The 22,190-nt window shown below is 34.3% G+C and overlaps 1 protein-coding gene across 3 annotated transcripts in view; it reads right to left on the bottom strand.

The window, feature by feature from the left end:
- Nucleotides 1–22,190, bottom strand: part of INTS7 (integrator complex subunit 7) — a 73,318-nt gene that overhangs the window by 38,567 nt on the left and 12,561 nt on the right. For all 3 annotated transcript variants that reach the window (XM_074351847.1, XM_010949478.3, XM_010949479.3), the window contains exons 4-8: nt 21,972–22,109; nt 18,050–18,096; nt 14,202–14,401; nt 13,563–13,685; nt 585–702 (exon numbers count right to left, since the gene is read on the bottom strand). In XM_074351847.1, the coding sequence (XP_074207948.1) occupies nt 585–702; nt 13,563–13,685; nt 14,202–14,401; nt 18,050–18,096; nt 21,972–22,109 (626 nt within the window). The remainder of the gene's footprint in view (nt 1–584; nt 703–13,562; nt 13,686–14,201; nt 14,402–18,049; nt 18,097–21,971; nt 22,110–22,190) is intronic.

Below are 22,190 nucleotides of genomic sequence, written 5' to 3'. Positions count from 1 at the left end.
AAGGAAGCAACAGAGGTTTCACAAAACTTGCACTAAAAAAAACAACAAAAAAATTAAGCCTTAATTCTGTTATGTAAGTAAGCTCCTCATAGGGCATTAATAAAGGCATTCTGGAGTTAAATCATCTTGAATAGGCAACCAGGAAAGCATTACTGAACTGGGGTAAGTTTTTATTTTAATCATTTTCCAGAGGGATAATACATGCCTAAAAGGAAGCAAATGACATTTGCTTTTAAAATTCACCACCAGTTGGCCTTTGAAATGTACTTAAATCCAAAGGGCAATTTGAGTCAGAGACACACAAAAGCAAACCAGCTATTTTAAGCACCCTCAAAAATATTATTTCACCCATATAAAATGCAAAAAAGCACAAATCTATGAAAACCCTTGAGTTAAGACCAAGGATGCAAGATTTTATTATCATAGGGATTAGTTAAGAAATCACTTTGAAATACAGCATACAACAGAGTATGAAATTGAAACCTTCCCTAATTCTAAAGCTTTATAGAGGAAACAACTTGAAAAATCAACATGAATAAAGGATTAGCATGTTATCCACGTATTATTTCCTTTCATTTCTTTACCTGAAGCTATGCTGAAGTAATGTTTGATGGCGATGGTCCCTGACAGTGTGGAAAGAACAGACAGCATCCCAAGTTTTAAGCTGTCATAAGGAGTCTGGAGGGCACATTCACAGAGTACCTGAAATGCAGAAGAGAAAGGAACACAGAAGTTAAAACATCAGTACACCTTAAAATTATCTACTCGTTTTAAGTTTTCTAGCTTTTAGAAAAACTGTATCTTTTTTTCCATGATAAAAAACTTAGGTCAAACTGCCAGAGCCAAGAGGAACCTAAGGAGACAGGTTAGCTAGACATAATGTGGTACCCTAGATGGGATTCTGGAACAGAAAAAAAGACACTGGGTACAAACTAAAGAAACCAGGACAGAGTACGAGCTCTGGCTTATAATAATTAATAATGTATCAAAATTGGTTTATTAACTATAAAAAATATACCATACTCATGTAAAATATCAGTAATTAGGGAACATGGATGTGGGTATCTGGGAATCCTCTGTATTATCTCCTCTCTTTTTCTATAGATCTATACCTGTTGTAAAAAATAAAGTCTGTTATAAAAAAACCATCATGAATGACTTTTTATTCAGATCATTATGAATTACATACTATTTAGTTCTCACAAGCAGAACTTTCAACATATTTTGCTTACAAGAGAGATGAATATTGGAGGGTGTGTGTGTGTGTATATTTTTAAATTAATTTATTTATGTAATAGAGTGTAGCATTCTATCTAGTTAATAAGTGAGTGAGCTATCTATCCTCTTCCATTTCAAGTCATTTACTCTACTCTTGACTAAGGTAGTCTGAAGTATTACCAAAATCAAAATGCTAGCTCTTCTGTCACTGCAGTCAACCTTGAATATATGCTCCTAGTACAGTGACTCTTGGCTCATTCCTTACATTTACTCTTAGGACTCTATGACATTACTGTATGTAATTACATGGTCAAATAACTGTCCTGTTATTAAACTAACTCCCATTCTCTCACAAAGTTTCAGATAGTGAGCAAAACTGAAAGACTAGGGGAACAATTAAAAATAAAATTTCAGAAAGGGTTAAACAATAAATTTAATATGATCTCAATAAAAATATCAACAAAATCCTGGGGAGGGGGAATCAGATAATCTATTTCTAAAGATTACATGGAAAAATAAAAAACAGAAAATATGCAGAAAATTATGACAAAATAAAATGAAAGACAAAACAAGTCCTACCAAATATTAAAATGTATAATAAAACTATAGAAAACAAGTAAGTTTTTATTACTTGTGGGCAGTAATCAATAAGAATTGGTCCCAGAAATAGATGCAAATCATACAGAATTTAATATATGATAATGGCATTTCAAATCAGACAGACTATTCAATAAACAGTTCAAGGACAACTGGACAGTCATCTGGATAAAGTAAAACTAGATTCTTATTTCTTTTTTATGGCAAATAAAAAACAAAACTGTAAAAAGTAATAGTAATATGAGTTAACATGGGAAAAGAAAAGGTAAAAAGATAATTGACAAAAACTGGAAAAAAATTCCTATCATGTGAGATCAACAAAGGCCCAATAACCTTAATATATAAAAAGTTCTTACTAATGAAAAGGAAACCAACCCAAAAGAAAAATCAGCACTTCACAGAAAAAAATTATACAAATGTTTTTTAAGTGTAAAATGTTAAACCTCATAATTTGAAACATTTAAATTAAAACAAGAGTTGCTTTTCACCAATCCAATTGGCCAAGATTAAAGTTTAATAATACATGACACTTTTCGAAAACAGTGTGGGGAAATGGGCACTCTCACACACTGTTGATAGAAAGGTAAAAGAGTGTAAATCTCATTGATGGGTAACTGGCATTAAATACAGAAATTTTATATATATAAATTGAGCTCCCAAATGATATATATATCATTGAGCTCCCAAATTTCCTTTAGAAATTCATGTTCACAAAGCTACTTTTTTTTTTTAAACAAACTAGTCAATGTAGCAATATAAATGGCAATGGTAGAAATATTGGGAACAACTCTAATGTCCATCAGTGGGGGTTTGGGAATAAAATGAGAGTCCCACACAGCTGGTAGAAGAATGTAGTTGATGTATATGCTAATACGAGATGTTTCTCAAAATGCATTCTTAAGTGATAAAAAATCCAGAACATGCATGGAGTATATTTTCATTTGTACAGAGAAAAGATGAGACATACACATGATTGCACATGGATGAAAAAATTCAGGAACGATCCATAAGACTTGAGGGAAGAGATGGACAGACTTACGTTTTGCTTACTATACACCTTTGAATTCTGTGAAATTTTTATCATGTGCACATATAATTTTTCAACTGAAAGAAAAACTTAGTTAATAACAAAAATAGCAGCAGCAAACATTACTGTGGAAGGCCATGGCAATAGACTTGGAAGATAAAGTAGGTTTCTACTGGTAATGGAAGGGAAGATAGTCCAGGTGATGCAAACAAGAACTGGGGCGATTAGGCCAGAATATGAAGGGTTTATTTGTGGCCTGAGACACATCCCAAATGGACAAAGGCTAAGAGAGAGTAGGGAAGATCAGGCCAGACTGTAGAGGGTCTTGAAAATCAGGCAGAGTAATTTAAACCTGGTGAGAAAGGAAAAGGAAGCCACTGGAGAGGAATGATGTCATCTAAGGTGCTGGGGAGATTACTTTGCAATGGTAAACAGAACAAGTTAATAAAGGAAGCTGAGTTAAGGAGCCATCCTGTAGCCTACGGCAGTACTTCAGGGAGGTTGTGACTGATGATGGCCTGAACTAGAACTTGGGGTAGAAACAGAGAGCAGAGGGTGAATGTGAGAGATGCTCCGAAGGGGATTATATACGACGGTAGGATTCAATTGCTATTACAAAACTTCAAACCTGATGGCCAGAGAATGTTGATTCCATTGATGAAGACTGAGAATTTATGTGGATAAGCTAATTTTAGCAGAATAATCGAACACAGGAAGAGATATGAAGTCCAAGAAGAAATATCCACCAGGCATTTGGAATCTGAGACGAAGCAGATTTTTAATTGAAAGACTCGCATTAGAATTCTGGCTCTGCCACTTATCATCTCTGTGATCTGAGCCAATTACTGAAATCTTTGAGCCTCAACTTCTTTGTCTGTAAAGTGGGGGTAAAGATTTGTACAGAACTGTCATTTTCAGATAAAACACCTCTGGAAAAACATATAAGAAATTAGACATTGGTTGCCACTGGGCAAAGGAACTGAGTGTATGGCAGGACAGTAAGTGGGACATATTTTACTGCATATCATTTTGTAGCTTTTGAATTTTGACACGTGAATGTACTGGCATTAAAAGAATGGAAGCGAAATTTAAAATAAAATATAAGGTGGAGGGTGACATCTATCGTCTGTAATATTAAATAGCTACCGAGAGTTGAAGCACTTTCTAACCTGTGCGAACTACTGTGCGGGAGGGCAACTGAGCTCAGGTAAGAGGGCAAGACTGCTGGGGAATACAAGTCCTGATGCTAAGGGAAGCCGTCCGAGTGGCAGAGAATAAATGGAAGAAGCCCCCAGACTGAACTCAACTCAAAGATTCCACTCTGAGGACAAGGGGCAGGGAAGAATACAAAAAACGTACAGTTTAGAGAGTGGGCAAAGTCAGTGAGGACAGTTACATGCCAAAGAAGCCAAGGGAAAGAGGAGGTTGACAGTGTCAAAAGTATCAAAAGGAAAGCTGATAACGGCAGAAAATGCCTCTGGAGTTAGCATTAAGAACACCAGTGATCTTTCAAGTAACTAAACAAAGTAATAAGGAAACAGATCCAAATGCAAGTGTGTTAAAGAGTAGGGGATGAAGAAATAAAGGAAGATACAGATGTTGTTTTTGAAGTTCAAAACAGCTTTTTTTTTAAAAAGTGCTTGTTATTAGGTAATACTATAGTTTTAATTTATTCATTCAAATTCTTGGGCCATTTCCACTTATCCACTATTTACTGCCTAAATATTTCCACTTATCCACTATTTACTGCCTAAATTGTCCTGCCTTGTATGGTTAATTAGTTTGTACTCAGGAATAAAATTCTCTATCAAATAGCCCCAGAGGTTATGTCTTGTATTTACACATATTCAAAATGACCCCTTACAGAGTGTAACCTTTGGGGATAATCAAGAAGGTAAGTGAGACATTTTATATAAGATGATAATGATATTAATAATTGCAAAGAAAAAATTTACCATTTGAAAAACTGAACAGACTGTTAGAAAAATCTTACGATAAACAATGTTATCTTCTAATTTCTGTCACTTTGCACAATATTGAACACCTAAAATGCTCTCCATAAATAATGGTTTAAAGGTCCATGAATTCAAAGTAGTAAGCTTTACAGAGCACATCACAAAGTTCCCCAGAGGCAGCAAGTCAGGCGTATTTCAATAATGAAATCTGGTTCAAGTTTCTGTTTTAAGGATGTTACCTATTACAAAATTGTTCTTACCAGGACCATTTTTCATATCAACAAAAAGGGAAAATCTAACTCTTCAAATGGCCCTCACTTTCTCACACACCACCATTGTCACTGTCACTGACTAACTGGTCTGAATTTCTGAGACCACTTTCTCTCTCTAGGCTGGGTTAACTCACTGTTCAACTGAGACTGTCCTGAATTACTGTTTTCTGGGTCAGCTCCTAAGTGGGGGCTTCTCCTCTAGAATGGGACTGGCCACCAGGGAAGTGCTCCAAAAAGTATGGCAAAAAGTTTATAATCTTTAAAATAAAGAAAAATGTCACGTTAAAAGTACTCTGTGAAGGGGATTAAGAGGTGCAAAGTTTCCATCGTAAAATAAGCTAAGTCACGGTATGTGATACACAGCAGCAAGAAATATGATCAATAATATTGTAGTAACTCTGTATGAGGAGAGATGGTTACTAGATTTACTGTGATGATCATTTCATAATGTATTTATATGTTGAATCACTATGTTATACACCTGAAACTAACATAATATTGTACATCAACTACACTTCAATTGAAAATACATAATATATGTATATAAAATTGATAACAAGTTCATATTGTATAGCACAGGGAACTATATGCAATATAGTAGTAGTAACTTATGGTGAAAAATAATATGAAAACGAATACATGTATGTTCATGTATGACTGAAGCATTATGCTGTACACCAGAAACTGACACATCATTGTAAACTGACTATACTTCAAATAAATACATACATACATACATACTCTGTCAGAGACATAATACTTCTAAATTTTCTACGTCCCCATTGTACTAACTACAAAGAAAAAGATTATTTAAAGAACCAATTCTCATGTTTAACTTGCCATTCCTCCTAGGACTTGGTAAGGTACAAATCAGAAATCTTAGGAGAGATCAAGTCAAAAATAAAATTATGTGTTTGAGAATATCCAGAACAAAAAATCTTTTGCTGTGTAACACAGGTTGCAAAAATCAATCTATTCAGATAAGACCCTAATATCAGAATAATGTGAACTACTAATACTGATCAACAAAAATGGATATCCTATTAAGATATTTAAAAAACCCAAAGAAAAATACAAACTCATGAAAAGATATTTTTGTTCCTATGAAATTATTTCTGTTTTTGACTACCTTAACAATATTACACCATACTTGGCCCTTGATTTAGGCCCTTCCTTCTTTCAGGTTTTTAAAACATTCAGAATGAAAATATTTCCTTTAAACCTAAAATATTCAATTATAGGTGGAAATTATAACACACCAGTAAAAGTGGCAATGGAATGGACACAATTTATACTTGACATAACAAAACTCAAAAATCAATCAGCAGTGATGAGAATGGCTGAAAGGAAGGAAGGAAGGAAAGAATGAAAAAAGAAAAGAGGGAGCGAGTTAGACCTAGAAGAAAAATAATTACTCTTGGTGACTGAGAGTAAAATTCAAATTTGAAATCAACCAACAATTACCTTGTAAAGGTTAAATCATCAGAAGTGTTTACCCCTGCTCTATCCCAACATTTTCAAAAACATACCTAGGCCTTGAAAAAATGATTATTTGACCATATCCATTTAATTAAAATCAATATGCTCAAGTTTCAGGCACAATGGGAAAAAATACTTTGTGGAAGATTTATTAAAAAAATAAATATTGTCAATTAAAAAGAACTAAAGATAAAAGCCACAAGAAAGATAAAGATAAATCAGAATGAAAAATTCCAGGGAAGATGTGGTATAATGAAGAAACACTAGTAAGCTGTGAAATCAAGAAAACAATGAACATTTCAGTAACCATTAATGTGGTTATGAAATTCAATGCAAATATTATGAAAAAATTTACTACAAAAAAGAAACTGCATAGTATAAAACGAAGTAACTGGTAATGAAATTCCAGATTATTTTAACAAGACATGGGAGGGGGTGTCGGGGGAATGAAGGGGAGTAGAACAGAGAAGAATTTAAGCCTGCTAAAATCTGCAACATTTCAACCACCATACTTTTCATTTTTAATAGAGATACATAAGTTCTTATATTAATATGTTGACTATAGAGGTAGATCAAGTAAAAACGTTTAATTAGCATACTAAAATCTTTTAATTCACGAAGAATAAAGGAACAAAGAAAACTTGATCAAAATAACAAAGGAAACTAATGAAACAAAGAAAACAAAAAGAACACATTATAAACAGTCTAAAATAAGAGGATAAAACAGAAGTAAAAAACCCTCAGATATAGCAATACATGTAAATAAATTATGTTATAACTACTAAAAAACATTCAGATTAAGTCTCAATATATGCTATCTATAAGAATCAAACCTAAACAACAGAGAAAGGTTGAGGGTAATAAAACTGGCAAAGGCGTGATAGATACAATGTGAAGAAAAATAAACAAGTGGCAAATTAACATTACATACAGAACTTGAGGCAAAAAAAGCTTTAAACAGAAGAGGGGATTCTTTTACATTAATAGAAGTTCCATCTATGGAACAAGACAGCATTAAGATTTTTAAATTAAAACAGACATAAATTGGCACGAGAAGCTAATGAGTATCAAAACTTCACAGATCAAAAAGAGAAAAAAACTAAGATGTAGCATACTTAAGTATTATCAGTAGATTCCATACAGCTTTATTTTAAAATACTATATTATATTAGTAATAATACATACATAATTTATCTATATTATCTAATATATATTTAATATATTACATAATATAGAAAATAAACCTTCTTTTCAATCTTAAGCACAGTTTACAAAAAGTGATCCTATACTGGGCCACAAAGAAACTTTAAAATTAGGACTTAATAACAAACGGTTAGCAACAACAAAAATTCCATCAGCAAAAGCTTATCATTTCAAAAACAGAAACTTCCACTTATAAGATAAATACCACACACAAAATGATGACTGCAGTTAACACTGCTGCATGACATATAGGGAAATTGTCAGGGTAAATCCTAAAAGTTCTCATCATAAGGAAGTTTTTTTTTTTCTTGTTTTGGTTTTTCTTTCTTTTATCTATACGAGATGATGGATGCTAAGTAAACTCAGCACGGTAATCATTTCACAATATACGTAAGTCAAATCATTATGCTTAAACTTAAAGAGTGACATATGTCAACTGTATCTCAATAAACAGGATAAAAGAAGAATAAGAAATAAGAAGGAAAAATACTATTTAAACTAATTCCATGGTCAAAGAGGAAATCAAACCTGCTCTCACAGAAATTAAAAGAGCAAAATTATTATAATACAGCTGTACCCCAGGATCTGTAGGGGTTCTAGGACCTCCTCCCTGTTGCAGACACCAAAATCTGCAGATGCTCAAGTCCCTTATACAAAATGGCATAGTACTTGCATACATTATGCATTAGAACAGGCACTTCATCAAAAAGATCTGGATGACAAACTGATAAGATGTTTAACATCATTAGTCATTAGGGAAATGCAAATTAAAACCACAATGAGATACCACTAAACACCTATTCAAATGACTAAAATTACAAAATCACACAATAAAAAGTGCTAGCAAGGATACAGAACTAGAACTCATACATTGCTGGTATGTATGTAAAATGGTACAGTCATTATAGAAAACAGTTTGGCAGTTTCTTACAAAGCTAAACAAAATTTACCACACGACCTAGCAATTCTATTCCTACATACTTACCCAAGAAATGTCCTACAAAGATCTGTACAATAGGAACGTTATTTATAATAACAAAAAAAAAAAAAACAAACCCTGGAAACAATGCAAATGTCCATCAACTTGTGAACAGATGAATAAACTGTGGTCCACGTACTGGGATACTGTTCAGCAGTAAAAAGGAATGAACTACTGCTTCATGTAACAACATGGAGGATTTACATTAAGCATTATGCTAAGCTAAAATCATATTACAATATGTAAACATAATAAATGAACACACTGTACACCTTAAAGTTACATAATGTTATATACCAAATATATTTCAATTAAAAAAGAAAAGATAATGTCCTCTGCTCAAAATCATCCAATAACACTCCATGTCATGCAGAGCAAAAGCTCTAGTTCTTACAAAGGACTCAAAGACCCTAAATGATCTCCTCCTTCCAACTGAATGTTTAACAGCATCTCCTACTTATTTCCCCTAGTCTATAGTCACACTGACCGCAGACTCATGAATGCTCTCACCTTAGGCCCTTTCTTGCTGGTCTGCTCTTCCTTCAGAGGCCCATGAAGTTGGCGTTGGTCCTTGCTCAAGTGTCAACTTCTTGAGCGCTCCCCAACCACCCTATTTAAAACTGCAACCTCCATCTTTTACGCTCACTAATCCCCTTCCCTGAGTTTATTTCTCTCTACAGCATTATCTCACTATCTGACCTCCCTGCCTAACAGAAGCAAATGCAAATCTTCTCCAGAGGAATGCATTCTTCATTCTGGGCTCTGAAGAATTTCCACATATATTTTCCCAAAGAAAATGAGTAGCTCAAGGTAAAAAACCGATATTTAAGGACAAAGGGTACTAAAATAGAGAACCAACAGAAATATATAGCAGAGAAAGATCTGGAAGAACTTTAGATAAGCTGGAGAGATAATTATTGAACTAAAACATATATGAGGAAAAATGATCCAGAACACAGCAGAAAGAGATAGAGATGGAAATAAGAAGGGAAGGAACATGGAGGATTAATGGAAGGGCCAACATTCATTAAACTGGAGATACAGAAGGAAAGATAAGAGACTGGCAATATATGAAAGAATTATGATGGACGATTTCCTGGAACTAGTGAAAGACACCAATCTTATGATTCAGGAAAATCAATAGTCTAGATGGTTTTAAATAGAAGAAATCTACAACCAGATATTTCATTGTGAAACTGCAGAACACGATTAAGAAGAATTAAGGAGAAAAATTTCTAGGCAGGAAAAAAAAAAACTGCTTCAGAAGAGTACTGCTACTTCTCAGCAATAAAAATAAAAATCAGTAGATGATAGAACGGTATCCTCATTGCCCTGGGCACTTTATCCCCAGAGAAAGTATTTTTCAAGATTGAGGGTAAAATGAAGACATTTCAGACAACCACAGGCCCTCACTAAAGGACTTTCCAAAGGCAAAAGAAAAACGGTAACAAAACTGTCTGATAAGAAAAGATAGAACTAAGACACATGACAATAATATATAAAAGTTTAGAGAAATACGTAAATGGAGTTAAAAGTGTGTTTTAAGGTCTTTGCAGCAGAATTAACACAGGATGTGTCTGAAATATAAAGATATATGAAGACTGGAAGTAAAAAGATGACAAACATCTACCAGCTAAATACATCCAGGAAAAAGCTGAAGTAGCTATATTAATATCAGACAAAACAGACTAAGGCAAAAGATGCATTAAAGAGAACTAAACATAAATGGAAAGATATAACACGTTCATGCATTAGGAGACTTCGCATTGAAAAGACATAAATTTCTTATAAACTGATCTTTCTATTCAATGCACTGTCAACAAAATTATCGACTTTTTTTATTAAATGGAATTTCCAGCTGCCTCTGAAATTTATACAGAATTGCCAAGGACCAGTAAAGTACAAGTATCTAGAATATATAGTGACCACAAATCAGTAGAAAAATAAGCAAAAAACTTGAATAGTCATGTCACAAAAGAGGAAATCCAAATGGCCAATAAACATACTAAAAAGATGTTCACTTTAGTAATCAAGGAATTAGAAATTAAAACCACAACTTCTAAACTGACAAAAACGTAAAAGTCTGACAATTCTATGTGTTGACAAGAATGTGGATCAATGGGCGCTCTCATACACAACTGGTGGGAATATAAATTGTTTCAGTCAGTTTGAAAAACAGTTTGATAACATCTGGTAAAGGTGAAGATACACACAGTCTGTAAGTTAGTACATTTACTCTCAGGTATACACTCTAAAGAAACTCTTGCACACAAACAGAACAATGTTCATAGCAGCACTGTTTGCAAGAGTCTCATGTTAGAAATAACTCATCGAGAGCAAACAAACTGTGGTCCATCCATATAATGGAATACTATACAGTCAGCCCTCTGTATCCACGACTTCCCCATTCTCAGGTTCAACCCACAGTAGATTAAAAATACTGGGGGGGGGGGACAATTCCAGAAAGTTCCAAAAAGCAAAATTTGAATTTTTACTGTGCTAGCAACTATGTACACTGTATTTACATTTTATTTATAACAATTTACCTAGTATTTACATCTTATTAGTAAGTAATCCAGAGAAGATTTAAAGTATACAGGAGGATATGAGTAGGTTATAAGCTAAAACTACACCATTTTATATAAGGAATCTGAGCATCTGAGGATTTTGGATTCCAGCAGGGGTCCTGGAACAAATCCCCCACAGATACTGAGGGACAACTGTACAGCGATTAAAGGGAAAAAACATACAACCACATGGATGAGTCTCATTAGTGTAATGTTGCGCAAAAGAAGTAAAAACAAACTAAATAATGTTTTTTAGGGAGGCATACATATATGTGATCAAACTATAAAGGGCAAAGAAGTAATTATCATAAAATCCAAGACAGTGGTTTCCTTTGGGTGGGTGTTAAGGCTCTGATGAGGGAGAACCATGGGAGGGAAAGGAAGCAGGGCTCTGTGATTTTGCAGTGCTGTTTCTAGCTGGATGGTGGTTAGATGCGTTTTCACTTCCAATTATGATTTAAACTATTAACTATATATTTTACATACTTTTCTGCATGTATAGTCTCACAGTAAGGAAAGAAATGAGATGGAATAATACAGTGCTCTCACTGGGTTTGATTTCCTAAAGTGGCTAAGCACATTCTCTTCTTGGACAGTATGTTTGGTAGAAAAAAAGCACTAGAGGACAGAGCACTCTTAATTAGATTCTTAATTAAGTCCTCTTAAGAAGCTCTCTTAAGCATATTAAGTCTCTCCGAATCCTAATTTGCTCATCTATTAAATGCAAATACTAATAACTGCCCTTATGTCTTGGGACATTTGTGACTATCAATTATAACACATTGAAATATGTTTAGAAAATTGCAAACAAACAAAAAATAAACACAGCAGCTTAGTTTTCATAATCTGAAATTCAAAGGTTTTTGTTACACCATAGCTTCGATGATACCAAGAGATAATAAAATCCATGAAAATAAAGGCTGAATTCTAACAATATTCCATTTCACTTTAAGTAGCATTTTTTAAAAAGTGGTGCATCTATTATCAGTAATGGGAAAACAAATAGGGTTCCACCTTGAGAAAAGATAAAATATAAAACAATCTAACCTAAAAAATGCTTTAAAAGATGTCATATTAAAAGTCTAGAGATTGAGATCTGCTCTGGTATTTACAAAAGAAAACTTAAAAATGTCTTTTCTGGGGAGGAAGAATATAGCTCAAGTGGTAGAGTCCATGCCTAGCATGCACGAGGTCCTGGGCTCAATCCTGAGAGCCTCCTCCAAAGATAAATAAATAAGTAAATAAACCTAATTACCGCTCCCCCGCAAAAAACCTCTAAATTAAAAAAAAAGTATTTTCCTTCCTGTGAAAAGGAGAAATATACTTTGCCAAGTTACCCAGCCAGCACCTTTTCCCTAATAAATCATAGTGAGCAACAAAATTGTTCTCCCTACACTGAGTAAAGATAACAGGAATAAAATAAACAATTTAATTGGGCTTCTCAATTAGCCTTGGCATTGTAATGTGACAATTAAAAAGAAACTGAGAGGCAAGTCTAATTCACTAAAATAAAACTTAAACATTAAAGGATATAAGTTTTTCAGTTAGTAATACCTTTGCACGGTGATAACATTGTAACTAGACTTATCGTGGTGATCATTTTGAAATGTACAGAAAAAAATCACCATGTTGTATAACAGGAATTAATGTAGTGTTGTAGCTCAATTACACTTCAAAAACAAAACAAACACACAAACAAATTCACAGAAAAAGATCAGATTTATGGTTTCCAGAGTAGGGGGAAGTTGGCTGAAGGCAATCAAAAGGCACAAACTTCCAGTTATAAGTAAGTACTAGGGAAGTAATGTACAACATGATAAATACAACTAACACTGCTGTATGTTGTATATGAAAGTTGTTAAGATAGTAAATCCTCAGAGTTCTTATCACACACAAAAAATTGTTTTCTATTTCTTTTCTGTATCTAGATGAGATGATGGATGCTCACTAAACTTATTGCAATAATCATTTCATGATGTAAGTCAAATCGTTACGCTGCACACTTTAAAGTGCTGTATGTCAATTACATCTCAATAAAACTGGAAAATAAAATAGGGAAAAAAATGAAGGATAGACGCTTTATATATTTACTTCATCACTTTTAACTTCTGCTACAACTATCAACAATGCTTTTAGAAATTCTTCATATTCAAACATTTAGAAGATAACAAAGATGATACAAAAATATAAAGCAAAACAATTTGCTCTCTTACAATGCTGTATTATTTTTCTGTATAAAATATTAATGTTCAAAGTTCTACATACCTGAATGTTTTCCCTACTCCAAGTATGTGGTGTTTTATTGGCAAGTAATTTCAGATCTTGAATAGCAAGTCTCTTTACTGCTTTCCTGGGGTCGTTCTTCAAATACTGCAACAGAAGCTGAATCTATAAAGGAAGTAAGTCACTCCATGAATACTGTCACTGAAATTATCATTAGGGATACAGTGTAGTTTGGTGAAACTTTAGATTTGAGACAGGGCTCAGGTCAAATTACAGCCTTGTCATTCATTTGCTATGTGCCCATGTTTGGGCCTCTTTCTCCTCATGTATAAAAATATACCATCATTTACCTTGCAAGGTTCTAGCACAAGACCTGGCCTTTAACACTCAATTCTTCCTTTTTTTTTCTTTTACTGCCAATTCCATGCTCTGCTATGTAACCTCACCCCCACCTCATTTTCTTCAAGGGTTCCCCCAAATCAGTACTTTGAATATAGAGAAGGAAAAAGCAAGCAAAAGGAAATTATGTTAATGTATATATCTATACCTATAAATATATATATCTCTCCTAAAATGATCTTAGTATTATCAAAACATATAGGTTCCTTTTTTTTTTTTTTAACATATACTTAATACATAAGTTTACTGAAGAAAAGGCAGTTTAAAGAAAACTGAAATTACCTGCTTAGGTGTATCAACCAAAGACGAAGCTGCCAGCAGAGTAAAAGTGTGCAAGGAAACAATCACCATTTTGGTGGAAGGATAGGATGTGACCAGCTGCTGTAAAAGCTGACGAGCACTGGATGCCAAGATTGCATCGTGGTGCATGTGCTGCAGGATGGGGATCAACTTCAGCTTCAAGTCTACTGGTGTGGCTAAACCTAGATGCAGAAAGAATGCTCAGAGATTTCTGATTACCATCCTTGATCATATTTCACATTTAAAAGGTCTGATTCAAATAGCAAAAGGACCGTTTAAAAACATACAGTATTATGTTTATAACATTAAAGATAATTATACTAGAGTGAATCAATAAGTTCAACAGCTTTTTTCATAAGTGTTTACCTTAACATTAATTTTGGGGTGATTATAAAGCTGCATGCTGATAGTAGAAAAGGCACAGTAGAAAGCAGTCATATTTACTGCCTATTTCTTCTCACAGCATACTAAAAAGATATACAGATATGTGTATACATATACACATATACTCAACAGCTACAATTTGATTTTATTTATAATTTTAATTATTTCCTTCAATATTAAGTCAAGATCAGGTTGTGAACAGACTGTGTGTGGAGTGTTTTTGAAGTTCTCTGAACTTTGTGTAGCAATGCCTTTCTTTACTGCCTACACAGCTGGAACCCCATGGAGATAACTCCAAAGCATTTTTCCTATTCAACACTGGAGCTAAATAAATAAGTCTTTTCTTCTACAGCATGGTTTTGCAGTGACAGTGAACAAAAAATTGTCAACAAAAAATTGTCAATCATAATGTACTACACAAATGCCAAAAGCTAATTTATCTCTGCAGATCACTGGTTTTGCCATTGTGAAATAACCATTAATGTGAATACATAATAGCATTTCAACATCCGAGAGGCTGACATCAACTAACTCCCTTACCCTACAGTTTCTCTTTGAGTTTAGCCAAAGCAAAGAATCCCAGGGGATGGGAGAGAGAAGAATTAGGTTAGAGTATCTGACTCCCTGGTTTTCTCTCTGCAGGATCATATCATGCTTATGTTACTGTTTTGATCCTTAAGGACTGAATGCATTTGACCCTGCTGACCATTCTATCTTTGAAACTCTTTCTCAGTGGCTTCTGCTTTTTCACACTCTTCCTGGTTTTTGTCCTTTCTCTGGCTGTTCTTTCTCTGTCTCTTGGTACTCTCCTCTTTTATCCACACTTTAATTTCTGGTGTTCCTGGGGGCTGGTAATAAATTATCTTCTTACCCTAAGTACTTTCTTCTCTGACTGAGCTGATACAGTCCCATGGCTTCTATTATCAGTTATATGCCTTTAAAGACCACCTTCCCTGCTCCTCCCTGCCCCCTGAACTTCAGATTGTACATCCCATTACCCTCTGGTCACCTCCATTGGGAAGTCTCAGAAGTATTTTGTACTTAATAGGCCCCAAAGAGAACTTTTGACCTTCTCCATGAAATTGCCCCTCCAAACTTTTCCCATTTCAGGATATGATAACTCCATCATTACAGCTCTCAGACCTTGGAGTCTTCCCCAATTCCCTTATTTCTCCCACACTCATATCCAAGTTTATTAACATATCTTGTTGGTTTCTATCTTCGGAATACAACCCAAATCTGACTATGTCTTTTTTCCTTCATTGCTATCACACTGGTCCATTTCCACCACCTCTTAACTGGATCATTGCAAAAGTCTCCTAAGTATTTTCCGTTCTTAGACCTTTCCCCATGGCAGACTGCTGTCTCAAATCTCCCTTCTCTGCAAGTCTATTCTCAATCCAGTAGTCAGAGAGATTCTTTGAGTTTATAGACATTTTTACTGAAGGTTTAGTGAGACTCAAGATTTTACTTTGCAGAAACACAAGCAGCTTAAAATTATTCTTAAGAAAAAAAATATTAAAAAATTAACATAACCTTAACATGTATCTTTCTTTAAAAAAAAAAAAAAAGGTCAAAATTAAATATAAGGATACTTCTTTATTCCTAAAACTCACCCCCCACTTTTGTATCTTGGTCTCCAATCTTCCTCCACCTTGACCCCACTCCTACCCACCTACCCCAGTGCTTTTCTCCTTTACCACACTCTACCTCTTAATTACTGTCCATTTGCTTTGATTTTTTTTTTACAAATAAAACTTAAGAAACAATAATGAATCTTAAATATGCATATTAATGAATTTCTACATAAGAATATACCTGTGTAACCACCACTTACAGAGAATCCTCAGCACCCCAGGAGGCTCACCTGTATAGCTTACATCAACTCCCTTCCTATTTGCCCTGTTTGGGTTAAGTCAGTGGAGAGCCCCAGCAGACGGGAAAAGAAGAGTGAGGTCAGAGTGTTTATTCCTTGGTTCCTTCTCTGCAGGGTCATATCAGGTCACATCACACTGAAGGTCAGTTTTTCGAAGTGGCTCTCTTGACATGACGCCAGGTTCTGGTAACCACTCACTCCCTCTCCTGCACCACAGACGGGTACAGGACTACCTTATCTCCTAGTTTACCCTGCCCACACCTTTGTAAATGGTTCTTTCATTAAACTCTACTTGAAATATCTCAATTCAAGTGTGACAACTGTTTCCTGCCAAGATTTTGTCTGATATGGCAGGCATTCAATAAAAACCTGCTCAATGAATGAGTGATGCTTCCTTTTAATGACAGCTTTCTGCAGGGTATCCCTTTTCTGGGGTGGGAAAAAAAAGACAAAGAAAATAGAGGGGAACAGGACAAAGCTCAATCACTGTATCTTGGTCTTCAATTAAATGATTTTATTGTGGCTCCATTTCCTTTTCTGTAAAATAGACACAATAGGATTACCTCTCCAAGCCTGCCAAGTTGCACAATTCAAAGAATTGCCATTTAGAGAAATACAAAGAAAGTGGTGCTCTCTACAGCTGTGCAATGCTATACCCCAAAGTGTCCTTTTATGAGTATTATGAGGGTAAGTGGGGTAACACATGTGAAGCACGGCATGGAAGATGAGATTAGAAAACTAGGGCTTTGCAGGATACAGAAAGGAATTTGGATTTGATTTTGGTTGCAACTGGAAGACCCTGGAGATATTCGCAAAGTGAAGAGAGTCCCAGAGTTCCTAGCAGCACTGCTCTCCTCCAGGTCAGAGTGTTCTTCCCCTGTACATGTGCATTTCTCACTCAAATACCACTTTATCAGAGGTCTTGCTTGATCACAATATAGAAAACAGAAATGTCCCCCTTTCCACTCTGCCATCTCCTCTGGGGACTCTCTGTCTTTCTTACCTAACTTTTTCTCCATAGCACCTGTTATGTCACACATTTACTTGTCTCTTGCCTCCACCACCCCTTCCACCACTAGAATGTAGGTTACATGAGGGCGAGGACTTCGTTTTGTGCGCTACTGTATCCTAAGCACCTAGAATAGTTCTGGCATTTAGAAGATACTTAATAACCATTATTTGAATGAAAAAAATGAATGACTAGTGACTAGCACATACTAAGTACTTAATAACTGACTAACTAAATAAATAAATAAATACTTATGGGGAAAGGGGTGGGAAGGGATAAATTAGAAGCTTGAGATTTGCAGATACTAATATACATATAAAATAGTTAAACAACAAGTTCATAATGTATAGCACAGGAAACTATATTCAATATTTTATAATAACTTACGGTGAAAAAGAATATGAAAATGAATATATGTATGTTCATGTATGACTGAAGCATTATGCTATATATCAGAAATTGATACAACATTGTAAACTGACTATATACATCAATAAAAATTATATATATATAAAAAAATCCCATTAAATCACTTCATACTATTAAATGAAGCACACATACCTTGAATCATTTCACTGATTTTGTTACAGATTCCTACAGCAAAATCCCTTTGGAAAGAGAAAACAGTGAAAACTTTAAAACCAAAAAATTTAATTTGCTTTAGTTTTCTAAAGACTTCAAAGAAACCAGAAGACAGTCAGCACAGGAGAAAAGCAACACTTCAAATAGTAACTAATATTCCAAAGGTCAGGTGCTGGGGATGGGGTAAGAAACACAACTGAAACCAAAATTTCGACCAGCAAGTGGGCTTATGCCAATACTGTTCTCATAGTTTTCAAGGAAAAAGCCTCTGATTTATGAGTACTGTTGCATTTCGCATCACTGAGTGACACTGAAAGACTCAAGGTCACTACCTCAGTCTATGTTTTAGGACATACTTTTAATTAAGAAAAGCTTTTAACATACAAGATGATTACAAAATATAAGAAATATGGGTACCATCTTACTAAAAGCCAAACTATTTAAAATTAGCCATTTAAAAAGTATTACACATGTGTATTTTCTGAGGTGTCACTTTTGAGTCTGTTGCCACCAAAATAACACAAAGCTATTAACAAGAATATTTGGGATAAAACATTAATATAAACAAGTATGATACAGATACTATGATTTTAACCATGATAAATGATACATAAGACATGAATTACCTCCCCTCTGTAGGGAAAACCACTGTTCTAAGATATCAGCCTCACGTTCCATAAGAAAAAGTAGGTTGTGAATGGCTTTCAGGTATAAGGCAAGAAGTGTATTAGGTACGTAGAGATGACTTGTTTGCACTTCAGAGCCTTCTTGTACTTGCTATTCCTTCTGCTTGGAACATCCTTCCTCTAGACTGCTGCCTCTTCTTCAGCACTGTTTCAGCTCAAATGTCACCTCTTCAGTGAGGCCTTCCTTAGTCACTCTACCTAAGCAGCTCACTCAGGTCATCATCACAATGACAAAATTGTTTTATTTTTTATTACAAAATTGTTTTATTTTTCCAAAACATTAATGAGCACCTGAAACTATTCTGTGTTTACTTAATTCTGTCATTTACCTAACAATAGGGCATTAATCTTTTCCACTCCTGTATTCCAGGTCCCTAAAATAGCATATGGACATGATGAATATTCAGTAAGTATTTCTTCACTAACTTTTATAACAATTCAAAGTTTAAAAATCTTTTATGGGCCTTTAGGGCCAATAAGCTGCAAGTTAAAGCCTGAAGTTTTCTTTCTTTCTTTCTTATTTTGTCTAATAATATTTTTAAAAATTCTTAATGTCAGCATTAAGAATATGTTAAGAATATTAAAAAAATAAGAATATATAGTCTCATACAGTGAGACTAAACAGAATAATCTGGTTTTCCAGATTCTCCACAGCCCCACCTTTGCCCCCTCAAAAAATCAGATCTGACAACACTAGGCATACAGTCCTGCACTGTTACCATCGGCTGGTACCAAGGAGCACCTACCACTTAGATGGTGGTGAGTGTGCTTTTCAGTTCCCCACAGTCATCACTAGAGGGCACTGCTCCACTGACGATGCCTCCCTGGTCCCTAAAGGCACCCGGGTTTGCAACTCCTGCTTTGTGACTAGCTCTTTAAAATTAAAACTTTTTCCAGGACAAGGTACCTGTGGTTACAGTAGTAGACAGGTGGAAATAGGATTAAATAAATTCTTAAGATCTTATTTGGTCAGTTACTTTAATTTGTTTAAGATCCAAAATTGATAGAGATACTAAGACAAAAATCCTACTGGCTGAGATATTTGATCGCAAGCCAGGTCATCATTTCTGGGGGAAGAGGTAAATGCTAATCTCAAAAAGATATATTTCCTTAATTTCACACTCTGATACATTTAGATACACTTCAGGCTTTCCGATTGCACTAATTTGTTATTTTTAAATATCATAAATATTGAAGCCTGGTATGTTAAAAATTGCTTCTACACAAATCGTCAATTTAAATGTTTGTCTTCAATTCTATAAATGAAGAATCACATTGTTTCTATGTTACTTTGATATTCAACAGCTGATAAAATTAGTTTCTGATGACAACACAAGAGAAAAACTGAACCAAAAATAAAATCTAGTCACTAAATCACAAATTTCTAAATTTAGAAACTAAATTTAGAAAACCATTTTTGGAGCTACTGCAAGTACATAAAGTATATACTTAATCTAATAGATTTAAAGTACTGACACCTTGATAATGGTGATCAGACAGTAACTGTTCAGTAGATAGAACTCCTATCCAATAAACGTAATTTTTAAAAAGCTTTCTCAATATCAGTGACTCACAAAAAGAAAAAAAATGCCAATTTTCAAAAGAGCAAATAGGAATTGTCTTTACTCGGATATTTCTCTTCCTCAATTATTGCCACACCTACTAATTTTGATCATTAAATTAAAGACTGTATCTTTCTATTCTCTACTCTCCTTTCCCAGTGAGTAATCCTGAAATTCTGAAAGTTTGATAAGAGCAACTGAAGAGATGAAGATGCCTATAATTAAAATATGAAGAAAGACCATTGGTGATTAACTATTTCAAGTCCTATCCAAATTTAGCAAAGGCTCTTAATGGAAATACTATTTTTTATTTAAAAAAATAACATTTATTACTCATCTAATTATACAACCAAACTTGCTCCTAGCAGGATATATGGAAATTTATAAAAATATAAAATAAAAATAAGATACCAGCTTACTACCCCGAGACAATACTTCTATATGAATCCTTCTAGCCTTTTTTCTATTCCATAAATATACTTTTTCAGCAAATCTTCAATATTATATAAGCTACTATGTAACCTGTTTCCAAATACAATTTTTATTTTTATTTTTTATTGAAGTATCGTTGATTTACAATGTTGTGTTAGTTTTACATATACAGCAAAGTGATTCAGTTATAGATATACGTATCTATTCTTTTCCAGATTCTTTTCCATTATAGGTTATTACAAAATACTGAATACATTCCCTGCAGTATACAGGAGGTCCTTGCTGCTTATCTATCTTATATATAGTAGTGTGTATATGTTAATCCTGAATTTCTAATTTATCCTTCCTTCATCCAAACATGTTTCTAAAAATATTTGTTAAAAAAGCTGATAAAACATTTCATTGTATGATCATATCTATCAAAGCACACTGGTTGGAATTTAGGTTGCTAATAACTTTTTTGGTCACTGTAACTCTATAACTAGCATCCTTACAAGCAAATGTCAGTACACATTGCTGATTCCTCAGGATAAGTTCTTACAAGTGGATTTTCTAGGTCAAAGGGATGTACATGTGTAAGGCAAAATACAAATTACCAAAATGTCCTCCAGAAAGCAATGGTACTTTTGATATCAGTCATTAAAGGGAATAATAGAGAGGATAGTCAAGCAAGCCAAACACAGTAATATAATCATGATAACATTTCATCCACCCAAAATTATATATATATACTGTTTTGTAAGATAGTAGTTTAGGATATGACATCCCAAATGGGTTAAAATTGGTTTCAGTTCAAGTTACTGTGTTTGTCAATACTGTGCATAGCTCTAATGCCAAATGCCAAAAAGCTAAACTGAAGACAATAAAAAAAAAAAAAAAAAAAGCAGCAATTTTGTGTTAGGACTGCATATGTTTGGGGAAGGCTCTTTAGTGGACAAAGCTTCAGCTGCCCAATGAAGCCTTCCCCAGCTATTCTAATTCTATGCTGATCCTGTCTTTCTGGAAACTCTAATTTCCTTTACAGTTAATGCCAACATCTGTACTTAGCTTTTCTGTTTTATGGATTTAAGTTTTGTTTTCCCAACATGATTAAACCCTCTTGGAAAGTATACCCTGCCACTTAAATTTTTCTGTATCCTTTAGTGTTTATATATATATATATCAATGAGTTACTCATTCAAAACCTCTTGGGAAGCCAAATTATAAAAGGCCTTTGCTTACTTTGACTGTGCAGAGAAGTTTGCAGCAGCAAAAACAGCAGCTTCAACCTCTACATTATCATGTGAATCCAGACTCTGACGAATACTGTGATGAGCATTCTTCCTCTCGGGAATTATTGATGCCAGACTGCCCAACATCCTACACAAAAAGAGAAACCCAAGAAGGAAGGAAATACAATAAGCTCATGGTCAAAAAAGCAGCAGCAAGATTACCAAAACT

Source organism: Camelus bactrianus, chromosome 23 (assembly GCF_048773025.1).
Source record: "Camelus bactrianus isolate YW-2024 breed Bactrian camel chromosome 23, ASM4877302v1, whole genome shotgun sequence".
NCBI lineage: Eukaryota > Metazoa > Chordata > Mammalia > Artiodactyla > Camelidae > Camelus > Camelus bactrianus.
This window is presented reverse-complemented; position numbering and strand designations above follow the sequence as displayed.